Below are 21,860 nucleotides of genomic sequence, written 5' to 3'. Positions count from 1 at the left end.
AAAAACAAAAAAAAAAAAAAGAAAGGAAGGAAGGAAGAAAAGAAAGGAAACATCAGAGAATTGCAGAGAATAACTCATCTTGTAGTCTTTTTCACTGAATATATAGAGAGGTCCTATTGCAGATGTGTCTGTCAGACCTGTTTGCTCATGTAGCATGGACAGTTTGTCATAGAGTAGTCTTTCACAGAATTTCTTTAAGACTGCATGTAGATCTGCCATAATTAACTATTATCATTAGGCATTTCTATGTCTTTTGTAAACTTGTCCCTGTGTCTGTTATTTAAACAGTTATTACCAATCTTAAATCTTTTCCTACCAAAGTTCCAGGGTTAGAGTTGGGACATTCAGTATATTTGCAGTGGATTATGAATATATTCCCATTACTTAGATTAATTTTTAACTTTGTTGGTTGTAATCAAAGCTATATAAAAGGATTTCTTTACAGTGAGTTGTAGAAATTCATAGCTATAATCATAGCACTTAGGAAACAAAAGAGGGTTGCCTTGAGTCCAAAGTCAGACTCAGCTACATATTCCAAGTTCCAAGCCTGTCTGAGCTACAATAAGAGTCTGGCTGGCAGCCGGGCGGTGGTGGCGCACGCCTTTAATCCCAGCACTCGGGAGGCAGAGCCAGTCAGATCTCTGTGAGTTCAAGGCCAGCCTGGGCTACCAAGTGAGTTCCAGGAAAGGCACAAAGCTACACAGAGAAACCCTGTCTTGAAAAACCAAAAAAAAAAAAAAAAAAAAAGAGTCTGGCTGGCTGTTCTCTCTCTCTCTCTCTCTCTCTCTCTCTCTCTCTCTCTCTCTCTCTCCTCTCTCTCTCTCTCTCTCTCTCTCACACACACACACACACACACACACACACACACACACACGTATGTTTCAAGATTGATTTCTTTCTTTCTTTCTTTTTTTTTTTTTTTTTTGGTTTTTCGAGACAGGGTTTCTCTGTGTAGCTTTGCGCCTTTCCTGGAACTCACTTGGTAGCCCAGGCTGGCCTCGAACTCACAGAGATCCACCTGGCTCTGCCTCCCGAGTGCTGGGATTAAAGGCGTGCGCCACCACCGCCTGGCAAGATTGATTTCTTTAGGCATCTAGAAATGGAGTTAATAGAAATGAGGTAGAGGATAACACCAAGTTTTTCCACCTCAACATTACTGACTTCTGGATCAGATAATTATTATAAGAGCCTGCCTTTGTATCATAGAATGCTTACCCAAAGATGCCAGTGGGACACTTCCCAAATACAACAATCAAAAAAATGTGTCCAAAGCTGGGAATGTATCTTACTGTTCACAAAGACTCCTTATTGAGAGTCTTTGGATTACACAATTTATACTCTATCAGAAGTATATGAAAATGGTTTGTCCCTGTGTCTTTAATAACAGTATTACCAGTTTTTAATATTTGCCTGCTAAATGCCAGGGTTGGATGCATGTATTCATGGATGCATGCAGTGGATGATGAATGTATTCCCCTTATTTAGATGATAATGTACTATTCCATTATCTAATATCAATATATGCTCAAATTTGCCTAGTAACCCCCCCCCCAAATAATAATTTCTTTTTGAGACAGGGTCTCTCTATATAGCTCTGGCTGTACCAGAACTCACTATGTAGACCAAGCTGGCCTCTAACTAATGGAGATCAGCCTGCCTCTGCCCCTCAGATATTGGAATTGAGGGGTAACCACCATATCTAGATTTTTAGATACTGTTTTGGGGTAGTATAAATTTTCAAACATCCATTAAAAACATTTTATAGCTGAAGTTTTATAGAATAATATTTAAAGGGATATATTATTTATTGCCTTAGGAAAATAAGTGAGGGTTTTTAGGGGAGCTGTTTCAGTTCTTTATGTCTCTCACCTGCTTTTCCATAATCCCACCAGCACTGTGCTTTCTTTTCTTTTCTTTTCTTTTCTTTTTTTGGTTTTTTGAGACAGGTTTCTCTGTGTATCCCTGGCTGTTCTGGAACTCTCTCTGTAGACCAGGTTGGCCTTGAACTCACAGAGATCTGCCTGCCTCTGCCTCCTGAGTGCTGGGATGAAAGGCATGCACCGCTGCCACTTGGCCTATTTTATTTTTCTAATGTAACAAGCTAGACTCACTTTTACGTTCTCAACAGCATTGTCCCATTTCTATCTATAATGACGGATTTGTTTTTTTTTTTTTGTTTTCAGTGCTGGGGATCAAACCCAGGACTTGTACATGCTAGATAGACTGAGCTGTGTATCCCTGGCCCTGACTAGCTGCTAATTACCTTCAACTTTATGAATGAAACTGTACTTAAGGTGTGTCTCTTTTGTGTGTCTTGATGCCCTTAACCTTCTTGGAAACTTGGTACTTCCCTCTGTCAGCAGTGAGCCAAAAGAGATAGTTGAGAAGTCCAAAACCCCGAGCCGAAGAAACTCTCGAACTGAGGAGCCAACTGTGGCTTCTGAGAGCGTGGAAAATGGACATCGAAAACGATCCTCTCGGCCTGCTTCAGCCTCCAGCTCTACAAAAGGTTAGCAGTGGGGCTTATGCTTTGGGGGGGGGGGGGAGTGAAAGCTAGGGTCCTCATGACAGCAGCAGGGGCTTGAGCCTCCCCCCTCCTCTCAGGTCAGTCTGCTTTCTCTGGCTTTGTCCTCTCTTCCTTGTCAGTCCATTAGCATCGTGGTTCCTGTCTGTGTACACAAGAGCAATGACCGTTCCGGAAGAACGGGGGACTTAGGTTGGTCTCATTTTAAGCTCATGTTTGCACCTAAGTGTGCCAGCACACACCTGTAATTGTGGCACTAGTGAGGTGGAGGTGAGAGTTTAAGGATCCTTAGCTACATAGGGAGTTTGAGGTAGTTACATGAGGTCCTGTGTCAAAAAACATACATACACACACTAGAAAGCTCATGATCACTCACTTCAGTTAAATCCTGAATATGACCCAGCTTCTCTTTTTGAAGTCAAGTACTTTTTTCTACATACTGTCTACTCCTTTATCCCCCTTTGTGACAGGGTCTTCTTATTTAGCCATGTTGTCCTTAACTCTCAAACCTATGCCTCAGCCTCCTGAGTGCTGCGATTAGAGCATTCATTATTACACTTGACTTCTCCATACTTTTTAAACCTCTACCCCAACATTCTCTGCTCTATCTTGGTAGGGGCTCTCACATCTTCTTAGAAAAAGTAGGACACTCCATTTACACTACCAAGATATTAATCTAAGTAGACTACTATGACAGAGCAGTGACTCCTCTTCAGCTTGAAGCCGAGTACCTCCATCCGTGCCTCATAATAACTTCTGCTATGACCTCAGCTTTACATCACCAGTTTTCTCTGTGAAAACTATCTGTAATTTGGGAAGGGGAGATTGTTTTAAGTCAGAATCTCACTCTGTAGCCCAGGTTGTTGTCCATGAATTTGACAATCCACCCATCCAAGTTACTGTTCTTTTCTTTTTTTCTTCTCCTGTGTTGGGGACTGAACCTGTAGCCTAATGGATGCAAGGCAAGGATTCTACCAACTGAGCTAAATCCCCCAACCCTACTCTTTATTTTTTTTTTAATTAATTGTTCTTGACTTCTGTGATCCAGAACTCTTAGTCATGTTCTGCTACCTCTGTGGAAACTCCTTAGTTTTCATAGATGCTGGCCTTATAGTTCAGTCTTGAAAGGTAGGCCGAATGGCACATGTCTGTAATCCCAGCCCTTAGGAGGCAGAGGAAAGATGACCAGTAGTTTAATTTTATCCTCAGCTACAGAGCAAGCTTGAGCCCAGCCTGGGCTACAGGACACTCTTTCTCAAAAAATAAACCAACAAAACCCATCCCAATAGAAGGGCAGATTCTGGTGCACTGACATCAGACACTGATAGGAGGACTCAGCTGTGGCTGGCAAGGAATGTCATAATGCCTCACAAAGAGTCCCTAGAAGAGTAAGCCACAGGCCTACCAGTTATCTATAGATAAGACAGAGGCCTTAAATGTAACACCACTTGCTGTGGAGGCATGTATAATGTTGGGTACCTGAATCGTAGAAATAGCTTACTGCAGAATCAATACATCTTAAAAGTTTTGAATGGGGAGCTGGAGAAATGGCTCAGTGGTTAAGACCACTGACTGTTCTTCCAGAGGACCCAGGTTTGATTCCCAGCACCCACATGGCAACTCTCTAACTCCAGTCCCAGGAGATCTAATACCCTCTTCTGGCTTACATGGTTACTGCATGGATGTGGTACACAGACATACATGTAATCAAAACATCCATACACATACAATTGATAACGAAAGTCTGGGAGTGTGGATCAGTGATACAGCACTTGCCTCTAGATTCTCATTGTGTTGGGTGCTAGAAATAGTAACATTTGGAGGGAGTACAAATTGACATATTTAAAGAAATGGAAAATGACTTTTCTCTATAGTCCAGAATAGTTGTTCCCCACCCCCTCCAGAGGATGTGATAGGGACTTCAAAATCTGATAAAAGAAAAAGGAAAATTTTATTTTATATTTGGGTTTTGTTTGTTTGTTGTTTGAGACAGGACCTCACTATGTATCTCTAGCTGGCCTGAAACTTGCTATATATAGACCAAGGGAACCACAAACTCACAGAGATCCACCTGCCTCCCTCTGCCTTCCAAGTGCTAGGATTAAAAGCATGTGTCACAATACTGGAAAGAAAAAAAATTTTAGCCAGGCATTTTGGTACATACTTGTAATCCCAACACTTAGGAGGCTGAGGCAGAAAGATCATACATTCAAGGCCTGACTGGGTCATAGGACAAGTTCTAGGTCAACCTGGACTACATAGGGAGACTCCATTTCCAAAAACAAACATTTTATATCTTATGATAATATAAAGATACACCATTCATCATCCACCAGTCTTCAAAGATTGTTTTCACTTTCTAACCTAAGTCATTTGTTTACTTACACGGTTAATGCATTAAAGATAACCTCAAAGAACACCAAATGTGTTAATATCTTATTAAGGAGTGGACATGAAGCCACTTCCTCTTGAATTAATTTGACCAAGAGTGAGGCCAAATTTGAATTTTCCACTTGTCTCCCCGTGTCTTTTGTCTGTCTGTATCTCTGGCATATCCGTAATCAGTCTGCTGTGTGAGTCGGAATCTGTGCCCCAGCAGTTAGTTGTCCTTGTTCCTAACAAAGGACTTTGCTCCATATCTATTGAAAAGCACAGGAAACACGGCATGGGAAAGGAACGAGGTTCTTTACACAAGTCTTTGACGGGTTTTTACCAGGGAAGAAGTCACCTAACTTCCTGACAGCACCTCACTACATAGCACTCCACACAGCAGACAGACATTGTCGACCTATAGCACACGTTTGCAACATTTATGGTGGGTATTTATTTTAAGGTTGTTTTCAGCCAATGATTACCACACCATGAACATACACACACACATTCTGGACCAAGGGCACAGAAGAGCACATAATTTAAGATTAAAGCTATGCAGTTATCTTAGATTGCAAAAGCTGATTTCGTGGGAAATCCAAGGCATAGTAAGGTGAGTTACATTGTTTTCTTTTCTTTTTCTTTTTTTTTTTTAACTTTTTTTTTTTATATATATATATTGGTTTTCTAAGACAAGGTTTCTCTGTGTAGCCCTAGCTGTCTTGAAACTTGCTCTGTAGAACAGCTGGCCTCCAACTCAGAGCTCCACCTGCCTCTGTCTCCTTAGTGGGGATTAAAGGCATGGGCCACCACCGACTAACTGGTTACATTGTTTTCTTAAAGGCAAGTTAAATATGCTGAGTACACAGTAAGGTAGTAAGTGGCACACGCCTTTAATCCCAGCACTCAGGAGGCAGAGGCAGGTGGATCTCTGTGAGTTCAAGGCCAGCCTGGTCTACCAAACTAGTTCCAGGACAGCTAGGGCTACACAGAGAAACCCTGTCTCAAAAAACCTAAATAAATAAATAGTCTTAAATGGCTTCAAGTGATATTACTAGTATTGCTGTAAGGTCTACCAAAAGTTCAGTCTTGTGAAGGGGGGCTAAAAGATATTTTTATAAAAATATATCACCACCTTTACTGAAGGCATCATATATTAATTAAAGGCAGTTTTCTAATATGTTGACTTGAGAATGAAAAGAGGTGGAGCCTGACATTGCTCACCTTCCTCTACCACCTCAATTTCCAGCCACGTCTGTCCAAGTCTCAGATACATCGTTTTTTGGTTTTTGGTTTGTTTTTTTTTTTTTTTTTTTTTTTTTTTGAGGTAGGGTCTTTTTTGGTAGTCCTGGCTGTTCTGGAACTTACTACATAGACCATACAGCCCTCAAACTCAGAGAAATCCTCCTGCCTTTGCCTAAGTGCTGGGATTAAAGATGTGCACCACCTCACCCAGCCACCATTTGATTCTTTGTACATGAGGGAGATGTTTCTAAAGTTGACTTAATTGATAGATTTTTTTAAATTTTTTTTTTCATTTTCATATATGTATATATGTTCTTTCAGGTATGTACATGTGTATGTGCATACATATGGAAACCAAATGTCAATATTGAATATCAGCTACTCTCTACCTTATTTTTTTTAATAGTTTATTTTTATTTCATGAACATTTGTGTTTTGCCTGCACATACGTCTGTGTGAAGGTGTTGGATCCCCTGAAACTGAAGTTACAGGCAGTTATGAGCTGCCATGTGGTAGCTGGGAATTGAACCTGGGTCCTCTGGAAGAGCAGCTTATATTCTTAACTGCTGAGCCATCTCTCCAGCCCTTCCATCTTATTTTCTTGAGACAGTGTTCTCTCAATGAACTTGAACCTTGCTAATTGTTCCAGACTAGCTGGCCAGCGAGCTCCAGGGATTACATGCATGCACTGCTGCCCTGACTTTTCACATGGTGCTGGGATCTAACTCAGCGCTTCATGCTTGCCAGCCAGCTCTTCACCACGGAAACACCTTCCCAGCCCAAGTGCTTTTCTAAGGGTGAACAGTGTCAAGATAAGGCTCTGTATGTTTTCACTCCAAACAACAAGCTTGCTGCAGTGAGAATCAAACGAGAATTGGACATGAAGAGTTGATTATAGGGACAGGAGAGTGACCCTGCCTAAAATTCCAGCACTTGAGGGGCTGAGGGAAGAGGATGGACCACAAATTTGAGGCTAGCCTGCACTAGTAGTAAGTTCCACGCAGCCTAGACTGCAGAGTGACCTTGTATAAATTAATAAATAGTTGATTATGAGGAGTTGTCTGTGCTATGTAAAACTCAGTTCTTTTATATAAATTAAAAAAAAACCACAATTATTAAAGTCCTTCTTAGTTTGTAAATATTTGGAGATACTCTCCCACATGGCACTAGCAATATGACCACCTAAAAAGAAAACATACTGGAGTTGTCACTAACAGAAGCCTGGAATTACTTCATTGGTCCCTCTTAGAAAATCATATAGGCCTCTGTGACAATGACCAGAGGTAACAGCAGTAAAATTTTTGCTTTTCTCATCTGTTTCTGGTGACCTGGGTTCTCAAAATATTTAAAAGGAAAGAAACACAGTTTTGCTTAGAACACTGAACCTGGTAATGTAGCATCAGAAAATTCATTCCATCCAGAAATAGTTGAATCTGATTCATCTTTTGAACTAATGTATGAGAAACAATTGTTAACCTCGATAAAGATATTTAAAACATGGTTTGGGTTTGGAATTTGCTTTTGTTATCTATAACATCTTATATAGCCCCAAGGCTGTCCTCAAGACCCCTTGCCTGCTGTACCTTACAAGTACTGAGGGGCAGGTGTAATTACAAGGCCTGTGCCACAATACGGAGATAAAATACTATTTTGTATTGAAGCTAAAATATCATGTAGCAGCATGAAAAATAAGTCAATACAACGAATTAGATTTTATCTTTTTTTGTTTGTGGTTTTTTGTTTGTTTTTCAAGACAGAGTTTCTCCGTGTAGTTTTGGTGCCTGTCCTGGATCTCGCTCTGTAGACCAGGCTGGCCTTGAACTCACAGAGATCCTCCTGGCTCTGCCTCCCAAGTGCTGGGATTTAAAGGCATGTGCCGCCGCCGCCACCACCACCACCACCACCACCACCACCACCACCACCACCCCCCGGCTAAATTAGACTTTAAAGAAACATTTACATTTGCAGAGCTTCAGTATTACTGTACTCTGCTATAGAAGACTGGAAAAGTTGTGAATAAACATGATTAAAGTCTGAGGTAAGAGTAGCTTGACTTAGGACATTGATATATATGGGAAGTTAGAAAATTAAAGCAGTCTTTCCCTTTTGTGTCACTGTCACTGTGATCAATCACTCATTGCCACCTATGCAGCCTTCAGGTTCAGGGACGGTGTTAGCTGTTCTGAAATGCTTCCATGTGTCTATGTGCCAATGGTTTGTTTTGGGGGAGGGGAGTGTGGTACTTGAGATTGAGTTCTGCTGATAGAGCTGGTAACCCCAGCCCTCCAAAGCATCGGTATACATGGGCCACAGAAGCCCTTGACTAAGATCCATGTCCTGTAGTTTAGAGACTTGAGCTGTAGCATACCAAGACAAGTTCCTTACTGCAGAATAATGGCTTGGCTACAAAAGAGCCAAAGACTGGTTTCTGGTGCAGTTCACTCACTCGCTGACTTCTCACCAGAAGCACTGTTAGTGTGTATTTAACTTCAGTGAGTGATGGGAATTGGTGAGGGAGATTGTGAAGTTGATTGTACAGCTTGTAAGGGATCAGGTAGTTGAGGCAGGGTAGAGATAAAGCAGGTGAAAGTGCTTGCCACACAACCTTTGAACCAGCGGGGGGGGGGGGGGGGGGGGGGGGGGGGGGGGGGGGGGGGGGGGGGGACGGATGACGGATGACGGACGGACGGACTGACTCCCAAGTTGCCCTCTGACCTCCACATGCCAAGGCATACACACACAAACATAAAATAAAGGCTTTCCCTACCATAACACTGCCAGTCTTTCTAGCCAGGTGCATCTTCTCTTCCTTTATCGTGCGCGTCTCTTGCCCCCGTGTGGAGTGAACTCTGAACTCGGGTTACCTGTCAGGTTTGGTGGCCAGTGCTTTTACCCACTGAGCCACTTACTGGTCCTCACCCCGCTTCCCCAGTTGGCAGGTCCTGACAGACAGGGACACTCTTTTACCACGTAAGTCAGCAGACAAAGCTGTGACGGTTTTCAGACCATGTGTCCCTTAAAGGAATTTAGAGCCTCGTAGGGCTCTACTGTGTCAATTCCAGACAGTGTGGACACCTAAAGGGCGCGGCCACCTTCGTTGACCATGTCCTTACTTTTCCCCAACAGATATAACTGGTGCAGTGCAATCCAAGCGAAGAAAATCCAAGTAAGCAAGCTGGAAGATGACTTGATACTTGTAAATGTGTGTGAATTTTACAAAGAGCAATTTTCAGCTGTGACTTTTTAAATCTATTTCTGTACAGTTAGTCATTTTAATAACTCAGTCCTTTTCCTAGTCCCTGAAACCTGTCTCATAAAGTGCAACGGTGGCAGCCCTTTTGGTGTTGCAAAATGAAGTTCAAGGCTTCTAAAATGTTGCCATGTATTGAAAGGAGCTAATGCCATTATAAATGTTATTAGTTTCACATTTCTTAAGCAGCCTAGAGTACAGGGTGAGCATTTGTAGATCTTCTAATGATGTATTGTGCTGTGGAAGTACTGTGTGTGAATAGCAGTAGTGGGGCAAAAGCAATCCCGTCGTTTGGAAATGTTGTAAATAATTTTATTATATAGTGTTTTGGATGTATTTGTTGTAGAAACGGACCAGTGAATAAAGAGAATCTAAGGCTTTGTACAATGTGAAATACTGAACGTGTTAAATAAATGTCTTTGTCATAGAACTTAAAAGTATGTTATTGGGAAGGGTAAGCAAGATTTTCTTTTTGGTCACAGATAAGTAGACACAACCTTCTTTGTAACTCAGATACTTCCCACCTGAAATGCCCACCCAGCAAGATGAGGAAAATGTATCCACTTGCTCCCCCAACTCATTTTTGGCTTTGAACAAACCAGAACTGTTTTAACAACATACTGGAGATTTCATATATGTGTGTGTATATACACATATATATATGAGAATGTGTGTATGTATAGTGCATATATGCATATATATGTATATGCATATGTGTCTAATTTTATTTGTTTGCAAATAATCACCAAGTATGGTGCCACACACTTGTAATCATAGTGCTTGGGAAGTAGAGGCATTAGAATCACGAGTTAGCCAAGCAGTGGTGGCGCACACCTTTAATCCCAGCACTCTGGAGGCAGAGGCAGGCGGATTTCTGAGTTTGAGGACAGCCTGGGCTATGAAGTGAGTTCCAGGACAGCCTGGGCTGTTACACAAAGAACCCTGTCTGGAAAAACCAAAAAGAATCATGAGTTCAAGGTCATCTTCAGCTACATAGAGTTTGAGACCAGGATGGACTACCTAAGACCTTGTCTCAGAAAGTAGAATCAACCTTTCATCAAAGGCACCCAGGACTTTTAGAGGCAAGAGGCTGTCCGCAGCATAGATAGCACTTCCCCCACCTCATGCCTGTACTGCTCCATTCAGAGGTGCTCAGACTAGCCAGCCAGACTGTCTTAGCGCAGCTGTGCAGTTAAATGGGCAGCTCCTCCTCGTTGCTATAACCCAGTGCCTGGGACTAAAGAATGGCCCAGTGTCTCCACTGTGCTTCCATTCTCATTCCTATATTTCAGATATCTTCATATACATGTCTTACAAGGATCTTCTAAAAATAGTTTATGAGTCAAACCCTATATTGTCTCTTTCCAAAGAACAAACTTACCCTCTTCCTCTCTTGTATGACAAATCAGAGCCAAAGCCAATCTACTAATAATACCCTCCGCTCTGACTATACTTGAGATTATAGTGTTTCTTATACTTTAGCTCAACTCAGGCAGAAAGCATAATGTGCTTTAAATAGATTTTTATTTGTTTATATTATTTTTTCTCCCATACAGGAATAGCATTACAATCTAACATTCAGAATCCTGTTACACACATACACAGGCATGCCACATGACCAGGTCGAGGTGGTTGTGTCCTTGAGTCTGTCGACACATCACAACATGGTCAGTCAAAGATTTTTCATTTCAGCCAGTCTCAACACAAACACCCAACAAAGATGCACTCAACTTGTTGGTTCCATTTGGAACTAGGTGGTAGGGTAAGAAGTTATTAGAGCAGGCTGTGGTTTGTCTGCATTCAGTCCCCTCACACAAAGCTACATGGATCTTGAAAGCCGCCCAGGAGCTCTGGTAGGGTCCTTGTTGCACCTAAGACATTATAGGTCACAGCAAGTTGATCAGAGGGTTCCAGGCTGGGGAGCAGGCATACTCCAAAACAGCACCAAACTGCACTCACACACACACAGTGCCCTACTGGGGCTAGACTGGCAAAGGTTAGAAAGTGACACCAGCTCAAGAGAACCACTCAGACTTATTGGAGAAAGCTGGAAATTGCCCTTTGATGTAATGGAGACTCACTCTAGAAACAGGTCCCTCTGACATCCTTAGTTTTGGCAAAGTGCTGGTAGTACTGACATTAATACAAACTGGTACAAATTTCTCCAGGGTCTCTGAAATCATCACTCAAGACAGACTCTCTAACCTCCTCCTGTCTAGGGTTGCATAGGACTTTGTGAATTCTGGTTCCCTTGTGTATTCAAGTTCTGTGGTTTAAGAAAAAAATCCTGAAGCATGCTCAAGGTGAAAGGCACATACACAGTCAATACAGTATGACAGGGGCTGATGCTTCAGGAGTCAGACTAGCAGGAGACTGAGAAATCTATACACAATTAAAATATTGCCACACTCAAATGCTACAGAATCTATAGGAAAGTACAAAAGAAAAATAAGCCTTGCAACCAGTCAGATGAGAGATTGGAGGGTTCTAGAACTACAGGAGCTTCTAGAAATACAGGTCAGGAGTGAGGCCTTTTGAAATTTGAGCCAAATGCCCTATCAAACTTCCCACAGCAGCAGGATCATGGGCACTTGCCCAGGACTGAGCCTAGGCCCCCATCTGGATCATGGGCACTTGCCCAGCACTGAGCCTAGGCCCCCATCTGGATCATGGGCACTTGCCCAGCACTGAGCCTAGGCCCCCATCTGGATCATGGGCACTTGCCCAGCACTGAGCCTAGGCCCCCATCTGGCAGTGAGGATTAGATAGAAGGGCTGGAAGGAGTTTCAGCTCTTGGAAGTGCTGAAGATCCTAAGCTGGCCTTAGGATAGCAGGAAGAGTAAGTTACTAAGTTATAACTGAAGAGCTTGGGACAGGAACGAGGTTATCAATTACTAGGGCCCTGATAAGCTGGTGTGAGGTTTTGATCAGCGTATAGTTTGCGTTTGGCTTATCCTTGAGCTAGGAGACCCTAGCAGGGCTTCCTCTGTCCCCATCCTGGGGACATCCTCTCCCATCCCCACGTAAAGCCTGGTGAGAAAGGATCAGAGAGGGCAGCTACTTTTACCCTCATAGGAATGCAGTTTTCTCCAACCCCGACGTGGCTCTGAGGCCTGGAAACCTGGAGTTGGAGTGAAAGGGAAGACCTGTGTTAATATGTAACAGGAAATCTAAAAGTTTTGAGGAAGGAAGAGCACACACTTAAAAAAGGACAGCTAGAAAGAATTGGAAACAACTTGGGGCATCCCAAGAGGCTGATGCTGGTGTCTGAGCCCCACCACAAGAAGGGAAAAGCTGGCTACCCCATCCCTGTGCTCTACCCAAGAATTCCTTACTCCAGATATTTAACTAGAAAGGGAAGAGAGACCACAGGGCACTCGGAAAGGAAGAGCCCTGTGGGAGAACATTAAGAAGTCCCTTGAAGGCCCTGAACTTCTCTAAGAAAAAATTTTGGGAATTGGAACAGTGAGGCTCCTGGCCTCCTACCCAGGAGTGTTTATTAGCCAGACATATTGAGCAAAGTATGAAATATAAGGCCAGAGGCAAGATGAAGGCAGAGCTATCAGCCTAGGGATGGCTTTACCCCAAACTTGTCCTCCTTAGCATCATCCCTCTGCATTCTTGCCTTGGGGTTTGTACCCTTTTCCCTGCCTGGAAGCCCTCTGGCCGGCATCTCTCCTAAGCTAATTCTAGCACCTTGGGCATATGAACAAAGATGACCAGAATGTCGGAGGCCTTACCCAGCTTCTACTCCTGGGGTGGCATGTCAAGGTAAGGTGACAAGGTACAAGCCCTTCGGACTCTAGACTCACCGGGAGGTGGGGGGTTTTACTCCTGAAGGGGGACAGATTTCAGGAAAAGTCCTGGAGGGCAGGATTATAGGAAAAGGAAATGGGGGCAGGCTCCAGGCTCAAGCCTAAGACCAGGCCTAACTCCTCTGACCAAGCACAGTGCCAGCTCTCACGATGCCCTGCTCCCAACTGTTTCTCAACCCATCTGTCCCTGTCTGCATCCCGATAGGCTGCCTGTTTCCTTCCATTCCCTTCACCCTATCTAACTTACAACTCACTGTCCTCCTCCACATACTTAAACTTTCCAGGCCTAAGCAGTCCAAGGAGCTCAACCCCCAGGGCGGGCGGGCGGGTGGGTGGGTGGGCGGGATGACTGAAATCAAAACCCCGTGCCTGACACCTGACCACAGGGCTGTAAGAACAATGGCCCAGGCCTGGCAGGTTGTACCTGGTCAGGGTTGGGAGGGAATTGCCGGGAATGAAGAAGGGAGGTCTTGGAAAGTAGGGGCTGAAAGTGGGGAATCGTGGTGCCAGGTCATGGTGGGAGAGGCTCTTGGAAATCGGTGGGCTAGGAGGACAAAGTGAAGGGGTGAGAGACAAGAACAGGGGGTCTGAAAGGAAGCATGGGAGAGCAGGAGTGGGAGTGTGATGGTGAGAAATCAGAAACAGGTGGGGAGGGTGACCCGCGGTGAAAGAGGTCAGCAGGTGAGTTAGAAGAAACTGAGGAATCAGGGAGTAGAGGGCCATCATCCCACCTCAAACACTTAGGAAGGAGGGAGGTTGTGGTATCCAGATGGAGGCAGGCGGACCCTGGACACCCCTCGAGCAGCACACTGGCTGCTGCAGAGGAGGCAGATGGGGCCCGGGAGTCTGCATGGGACTGGAGGTGTAGCAGGGGCGCTCAGTAGTTGAACTGGCGCTGGCACGGCTGGTAAATGAAGCTGCCCTGGTGCTTGGGCCGGCGCGAACGACTCTCCCGAGCGCGATTCTGCCGCTGTAGCACTTTAGCACTCAAGGCGTGGCGCTCTACCCGCTGCCGGGCCCTCTGCAGCCTCCGTACCTGGCCGGCCTTCTCCAGCAACACAGCTCGCGCCGCCGGCACAGCAGCAGCTGCGTGGTGCAGGGTCCTGGGCTCCCGGCGAGCAGGCGCCAACTCTCTGCAGGGACAGAGTACAAACGTCAGGGGGGCAGAGTGCATGATGCTCTCTGATGGGTACCAACTCTTCCCTCAATCCCAGTTAGAGATGTTTCTTAGACTCCAGCCCCTGAGGCAGCTAAACTAGACAGGATAGGGCCGGAGCTCCAACCGCCATTCAATACAAGCCCCATTCTGCGCTCTGGCCTAGCAGTTGAAGCTAGTCCCAATCTTCCGAGCCAAGACTCGCTCTCCCAAGCCCCACCTTAGCCACAAGACCACTGTGACTATCCACCTGGTCCACCCTGTCTCAAGGACACTCCCTGCCCTGCAGGCTCCTAAGCCCTAGCCTCCAGTCTCTACCCTCAATCCACTCACCCATCGCTGAGGTCCTGATCGGGCAAGGCAGCGTCCGGATGAGGGGAAGGTGGCCCAGACTCTAGCACTATGGTGCTGCCGGTGACATAAACGGACATGCTGGGATGCTCAATGAGGAGGTCCTCCAGGGGGTTGCTCTGGAGGCGGGCCGGCCCAAGACCGGGCCCCTCTGCAGTAAAACAGGCGGGAGGGGTAACAAACCAGCTCTCGTCCATCAAGGAGGGCGCGGGTGGAGGGCGGCCTGCAGGAGCTGGAGAGGCCCCAGGGTTTGGGGGAGCTGCGTAGCTATCTATAGGGTTTGGGAGTGGGGAGCCATGCGGAGGAAAGGGAGCAGCGGGGGTCGGGGGTGGGTCACACATACACACATACCGGACACGGGGGATGGGGAGAGAAAGGGCATCGTTAGTCAGACCTGTAACCCTGCCCATCGTGCCCAGAGAGCACCTGAGGGCCAGGGTCCTTACCCTGCCGCCCTAGGGGTCCCAGCTGTATGCCCCAACAAATCAGGAGACAGGGCTTTCAGGAGAAGGGTCTAAGTCACCTCACCTCAAGGCTCACTACCTCAACTTCACTCTGCCCAGGAGGCCTAGGGGACTCCAATTCCCAAATATCCCCTTCCATATTGCAGGACCTCCTGTCCTTATGGTGCCGTCATAGGCTCAGGAATCAGAGTGCTTGCCCCCGAGTCAGGCCTCACCCTGCAGGTCAATGATGAGCCAGCCATCCACTTCATCCTCCTCTGAGACGAAGGCCTCGGGGCAGTTGGAGTCTTCAGGAGGCGAAGGGGTGCTGAAGAAAAGGCTGGTGAAGCGCTGGAACATGGTCAGCGGGTGAAGCAACCTCAAGGGGGCGCCCTATGGCAGTGCAAAAACCTGGGAAGCATAGAAAGCCATTAGAACCAGAGACTGAAGTCTACCCTTGGGTGGGGGGGGGGACGGGGGACGGGGGGGGGGGGGGACAGAGGGCTCCAGCCCCCCAGCACCCAGAGCAGTGATAATGGGGAAACATGCCTCTGATGTGTGCCCCTCCGCACTCAGTAGGCTTTCCAGTGTGAATTTAGGAAACTGTTGTGTCTTTGTTTTCTTATCTGTCAAACAACAGCAGTGACACCCTAATAAAAAACTAAATGAGCTAAACACTTAAAACGTGTCCAGAACAGTGCCTGGGCACACAGTAAGCATCCAATAAGTCAATAAACTTGCCATTACTACAGGTTACTTCGGGGATATGGAAGAAGAGATATCTGTGACCAAGCTTTGCCAGGGAAGGTCTCTAGAGGATGAAACAGCCAAGTTGGGCTTTGAAAAGTAAACAGGAAATTTCCATTGAGGGAAGAGCCTGCCCTTACTATTATCATCATAAAATTAACACTCGTGTGCCAGGTACTATACTAAGCAACTTCATCTATTTTACTTTCTGTAGTCCTCACAACAAAACAGAACCAGAGCAAGGTATGAGGGTGCAAGCCTTGGGAGCTAGAGACAAGAGGATCAAAAAGTTCAAAGTCGGACATGATGATCCTAGCAAGGTGGAGGCAAGAGGATTCAAGTCCTGCTTTGGCTACAGAGGGAGTTTAAGGCCAGTCTGAGCTACATGGGACCCTACCTAGAAAATAAATAAATAAACAGTCCTTGGCTATATGAGATCCGCCAAAAGGAACAACGTGAGCGGGGGGGGGGGGGGGGGGGGGGGGGGGGGGGGGGGGGGGGGGGGGGGGGGGGGGGGAATAACTACTCCTTTTTTTTTTCTGGTAAAGAACGAAATAAAACAAGGCTCAGAGAGGTAAGTCCAAAGTCCCACAGCTAGTAAAAGACACAGGTAGTATTTGACTCCAAAGAGCTAGTGGCATCCATAATCACTACAGTCCATTCCTGTCTTTTCTGGGCATCTGCCTAGATTAGACATGTTAAACTTGGTAACTAGGGCTGTGTCTAGGTGTATTTTTATAGGAAAATGATCTTGGATTTCAGCAAGATTTTCTAAGCAGCAATCTTTGACCCCAGCGACCAAGAAGTATAAGGACCCTGTGTGGTTTGAAAAGTGCTAGATAATAGGAACCTCACAGTTCTTGCTACAACCTCACCATGGGATTGGGCAACCCACAGATAGGTAATCCAGATGAGGTGTAAGATCCTATGTCCACAGGTCCTCCCGACTCTAACCCCCTTCCCCCAGACTCTTGTTCAAGGACAGCCATCTCTGGCCACAACAGAGAATATTGGGTCGCCTGGCCCTCGGAAAACCACCTATCAGTGGTAGATGATGATGGAAAAAGGAAGCAGTCAGATCCAAGGAGCCCTTAAGCATAAATGCAAGGGTTGAACCGAGATCCAAGCCTTCAGACAATCCTTCCTTTGACCAAGACAAGGAAGAAGTCTCCTGTTCTAGGAATGGAGACCTTGAAGTGATAACATTAATCTATCCAAAAAGCTACAGCTTAGTGGTGGTGGGGCAGTGCAGAACATATATAATCAGAAAAGAGACTATCCAAGAATATAAGGATACACAGGAGACAGGGAGACCAGACAAGTGCCTTGATACAGCCATCACCTTTCTGCCTTTCCAGAGAGAGATGCGGAGATCTGGCATCGAGCTTTAACATGCATTTCCCAGAGTTCCCACTGTATCAGACCGTGCAATGAGCCTCAGCTGTGGACATGTTGAGTGAGGTAAGAGAGGCACAGCAGAGAAGCTCCCTGGTGGAGATCATACAGGAGTCGGTGACAGCCAGCTATGGCAAGTCCACCCCTCTCCCCCTTGACCACTAGGAGAGTCTCCTGGGTTTTCTTTTCTAGCCTGCTGGCTTCCTGGTTCTCAGATTCCTGGCTCCGCTCCAAGAAGAACCTTCCCTTAATACTACAGCAGCTGTGCCCAGAATAGCACTTGAGCCCTAAGCCACCCCTAGCCCAGGCCATTCTTGAACAAACCCCAGTCTGGGAAGAGGCTCCAGATCCAGCCTCCGTATCTACTCACTTGGAAAGTAAGAAACATTCTTTCTGCTGCATAAACTCTGCAATCACCAGTGCTAGGGGAGGTCTGGGTTCCTCTTAGCTGACAGCTTGGATCTACAAGGTGATGAGAGGCTAACAGAGGGAACTCCCAACTCATTCTCAACAACATCTGCCCTGGAGACACCTGGAGGCAGGCAACTAGTGACTCACCTTTCTGTGGTCAAAACAGCTGGGAGACAGCAATTTATTGGGTTCTAAGGTAGAGAGAATGCAGAGGTGGTCAGGGCCTTGAAAGGGACCCAATCTTCAGAGACCTCCTGGGAAAATGCCCAGAATCGAGAAGACCGAAACACCCTGTCAAACTGGTATGGTGCTGAGCCCAAGACAGGGTCCCCAGTAAATGGATATATAGTTTTTTATTTGAACTGAGCTTGTACTATGCGTTTGCCCACAGCTAAGGAACCTGTCCTGTCACTCATTGAGTGTGACTCTAATTGGCTGAGATCTCCAGTAAGCTATGTCTCTCTGGGTCTCAGTTTCACCTTCCATGAAGTGGGGTTTAAGACCCTCAATATCTGTAGGCTGAAAATGACATCAACTAAGGCTCTGCACACATGTCGGGGATTAGAAGGATGTTATTATGTTGGGGGCGGAGCCTGAAGACAGAGGGCATCCGCTGCCATCTGGTGCTGTCTCAGGGACCTGGAGTCTGAAGCCTCCTTCATCCACCTACCACCCTCTCAACTTAGATCGAGCATGCCCTCCGACCCTTCCTCAGGTCGCAAGAAAAAAGCGGATGAGAGGCCCGACCCCAGTCCCTAGATTAACACGGAAACCGCCGAGTCCCCTCGGGTCCCGCTTGCCTTTCAACGTCTCTCAACCCTCAGCCGGGCTCGACACCGAGCCCACCGGGTCAGCAGAGGACAAGCACCCAAGCAAGCCTGGAAGGCGGGGCTGGCCTTGGTGACGTCTCAATGTCATATGCAAATAAGCGACGTCATGGCCCACCGGCTTGGGGCAACCAATAGGGAGCCGAGAACGCAGCTCCAGCGGCCGCCGGCGGAGACAGACAAAGAACCGGAGAGGGGGGCGCAGGGCGTGTCCTGGGGCGCCCGGAGCCCCTAGCCCCGCGGTCGGGACTCACCTGGGGCGGCTGCGGCAACCGGTGCGCTGAGGTAGTTGTGCGGCCGGGCGTCCCCGGGGCGCCGGTGCTCACAGCCGGCGCCGCATACCGGGGACTGGCCGGGAGACGGCGGGGCTCGCGATCGGACGCCCGGAGCTGCTGCGGCCGCTGCGCCGGGGCTCAGGGCACAAATCCGAACGCTCCAACAGCTGATTGTGACGTCACAAAGGGGCCCGCCCGCTCGCGTCAGCGGCCGTCGGAGCGGCGGCCAATCGCAGGCGTCGAATGTTCTTTCCCCCCACCTCTCTCCCCCGCCCCTCCGCGGTTCGCCCGCGGGTGGCTGCAGCCCGGGATCGGCGCTCCGAACCTCGGGCCGAGTGGAGGTGACGGTGACGGCCCAAATTCCCTGCCCCCAGTCACCCAAGGACCTCGCAACGAAGACGACCCCACCCCACCCCCGTTCTTCTGCAAGGATCCGATCTCGCTGCTCTTTCTGCACATAACCTTGCTCTTTCACTTGCCCCAGTGCTCCGCACATCCCTTCGCCTGCACCTTAGGTACAGGAGGACCCCACCCCCACCCCCACTACGCTCCATCTGTAAGTCCCTTTTACCCCTCTCCTAGTCCTTTGCTGCTCTTCCCCACACTGCCTCTCTGGTCTGCTCTCCCTCTGTCTCATCTCATCCCTACACGTTTTCTATTTTCCCAGCTCTCCTTTTTTCCGCTGGGCTTGAGCGGACCTTTCCCTTGCCGCAGTTACAAAAGAGCACCTGCGAGTGTGCGGGAGTTGGTGGGGCTGACAGGAAATCTGGCCAGAGTAGGCCTTGGAAAGAAATTGCTCTAAGCTGAATAAACACTGACCTGGAGAGCGCTCAGCCCTAGAACGTTTACACACCTTATTCAGTCCACGTTGCTACCGGAACAGGGCAGAGAAGTGACAGGACAGGGATTGTTGGTCCTGATTTACATGTGGAAAAGGAGAATACAGGCACACGCTTGTTATCCCAGCACTTGGTGTGCAGACATGAGGTTCGAGAGTTGAAAGGCAGCCTGAGCTACAGGAGACTCTGGAAACAGGGAGAGGAGGGGCACCTACTATTGCTTCTGCCAGGTCTCCGGCTGACACCGAACACTTACCATATGCCAAGCACTCCGCTGCCTTTTAATCTTCACAATAACCCCAAAAAAGAGGTCGTATCCGCCTTTCACTGTTGGGAATCTAACTTCCCAAAGTAATTAAGCCATAGTCCGTGGCAGAGTCAGGAGTTTAACTCACAGGATCACTCTATCTGCACCAGAGGGTCTGAACTCGGGATTCTAAAGTCTCTCCAGTGAGATCTGGCTTTAGTCCTGTGTCTCAACTGTGTGATTCCTGGTAAGTCCTTACTACTCTGGGCCTTAGTCTATCTGTCCTGCTCTCTCTCTCTCTCTCTCTCTCTCTCTGTCTCTCTCTCTCTCTCTCTCTCTCTCTCTCTCTCTCCTCTCTCTCTCTCTCTCTCTCTCTCTCTCTCTCTCTCTCTCTCTCACACACACACACACACACACACACACACACACACACACACATTCAAACTTAGAGCTAGCAGAGTCAGAGTTTTCCAGATTTTTCATCCCCAAGATTCTGCCAAGTTGATACTCCAGGCCCCAGCTCTTGCAATGGCCTGTGAGATACTTAGACAAACTGCAAACACCCATCCCGGGGATTTCCAGGCTGGAGCTTCTGAATCTCTAAGTAGAACGGATCTGGTAGATGAGGCTCTGAGAGTTGCCCATTTGGCCAGCAGGAACTAACTAGTCCAGAGCTCCATGCTCTGGTGACTTCAAGAACCCTGCCCCAGCCTGGCCAGAAGGCCCTAAGAGAAGACTGAGCCCTACCAGGCAGAGGACAGAGCCAGAAAATAATACCCAGAGGCTTGAGGGCAGACGATTAGCACGGTGTTCCTTATACTAGGGTTTCCAACATGCTCTCATTTGTACAAACCTGAGCCTCTGCCTAGCACAGCCACTTCCCACTAATCCCACACCCTCCACTGACCTCCTTGCGACAAACTAATCCCTAGCATGTCCCTCCTGTTACACTGCTTGTTTGCTCCAAAACCTTATATTCTCACAATGCCCCACAATCCCAACAGCATTCACGACTCTTCATAACCCAAACCAGGTTCTCTCCAGCACCATCTTCTTCTTCCTTCTCAGTGTACCATGTGCTAGAAAAACTCCTTTGTCTTTTGAAACCTCTCTCACCTCCGTGATTATGCTTAAGCTTTCTTCTCTTCCTGGAATGCCTTCTTCGTGCCTTCTAACATTCTTTCCTGCCCCCAAAATTCTTCTACTGCTTCTCAGAGGAAGCCACTCTTACCCTACTCATGTGTCAGTGACGACTTTGATGGACAGTCTCATTTGTTTGTTCAATAAATGGTAAGCAGCTGAGTGTGCAGCTTGTACCTGTAATTCTACCTACTCAATGCCTAGGAACAGCCTGGGCAACGATGTGAGTTCAGTACACACATATGCTCTGTGTGTGTGTGTGTGTGTGTGTGTGTGTGAGAGAGAGAGAGAGAGAGAGAGAGAGAGAGAGAGAGAGAGAGAGAGAGAGAGAGTTTTGAGAAAGGGTCTCACCATGTAGCCCTGGCTGGCCTGGAACTCACTCTGTAGATCAGTCTGGCCTGGTCTCACAGAGACCCACCTGCCCCTGCCCCCCAAGTTTTGAGATTAAAGACAGGTGTCGTGTCACCATACTCAGAGAGACCCAATTAAAAATAAAATCATCTAGCTGGATGGGCTGCAAAGATGGCTCTGTGGTTAAGAGCACTGGCTGCTCTTCCACAGGTCCTGAGTTCAATTCCCAGCACCCACACAGTGGCTCACAACTGTCTATAGTGGTATGTAATACCCTCTTCTGGTATACAGACAGACATGCAGACAAAGCACCCACATACATTAAGTATTTTTTTCAATCTGACTGGAGATCTGGGTCAACAAGTTAAGCTCACTGACTGGTCTTCTGGGGACCCAGGTTTGACTCCCAGAACCCCACGGGGCAACTCACAACCATCTTAACTCCAGTTCCAGGGAATCTGATGACCTTTCTGA

At 47.1% G+C, this 21,860-nt stretch overlaps 2 protein-coding genes across 12 annotated transcripts in view; one reads left to right on the top strand and one right to left on the bottom strand.

Annotated features, from left to right (window-relative positions):
- The window catches only part of Ncoa6 (nuclear receptor coactivator 6), an 89,334-nt gene extending 79,515 nt beyond the window's left edge, over positions 1-9,819 (top strand). For 8 of the 9 annotated variants that reach the window (XM_028888978.2, XM_028888976.2, XM_037205343.1 and 5 more), the window contains 2 exons: positions 2,361-2,509; positions 9,266-9,819. In XM_028888978.2, the coding sequence (XP_028744811.1) occupies positions 2,361-2,509; positions 9,266-9,309 (193 nt within the window). In that variant the 3' untranslated portion in view covers positions 9,310-9,819. The remainder of the gene's footprint in view (positions 1-2,360; positions 2,510-9,265) is intronic. The other variant, XM_028888979.2, reaches the window with a different exon arrangement.
- Positions 9,820-10,894: 1,075 nt separating this feature from the next.
- On the bottom strand, positions 10,895-18,974 carry Tp53inp2 (tumor protein p53 inducible nuclear protein 2). Of its 3 annotated transcripts, none has more exons than XM_028888908.2 (4): positions 18,789-18,974; positions 15,391-15,565; positions 14,694-14,862; positions 10,895-14,337 (listed from the first exon to the last, which is right to left on the bottom strand). In XM_028888908.2, the coding sequence occupies exons 2-4, from the start codon at positions 15,512-15,514 to the stop codon at positions 14,082-14,084; spliced, it is 549 nt and encodes a 182-aa protein (XP_028744741.1). In that variant the 5' UTR covers positions 15,515-15,565; positions 18,789-18,974; the 3' UTR covers positions 10,895-14,081. The 3 variants fall into 3 exon arrangements, with proteins under 3 accessions (XP_028744741.1, XP_028744740.1, XP_037061235.1); XM_028888907.2 differs by having other exon boundaries at positions 14,694-14,982; positions 18,789-18,973; XM_037205340.1 differs by lacking the exon at positions 18,789-18,974 and adding an exon at positions 17,855-18,729 and having other exon boundaries at positions 14,694-14,982.
- Positions 18,975-21,860: the final 2,886 nt, after the last annotated feature.

Source organism: Peromyscus leucopus, chromosome 4, assembly GCF_004664715.2.
Source record: "Peromyscus leucopus breed LL Stock chromosome 4, UCI_PerLeu_2.1, whole genome shotgun sequence".
Lineage (NCBI taxonomy): Eukaryota > Metazoa > Chordata > Mammalia > Rodentia > Cricetidae > Peromyscus > Peromyscus leucopus.
Note: the sequence above shows the minus strand (reverse complement) of the source record. Positions and strands in the feature narration are given on the sequence as shown.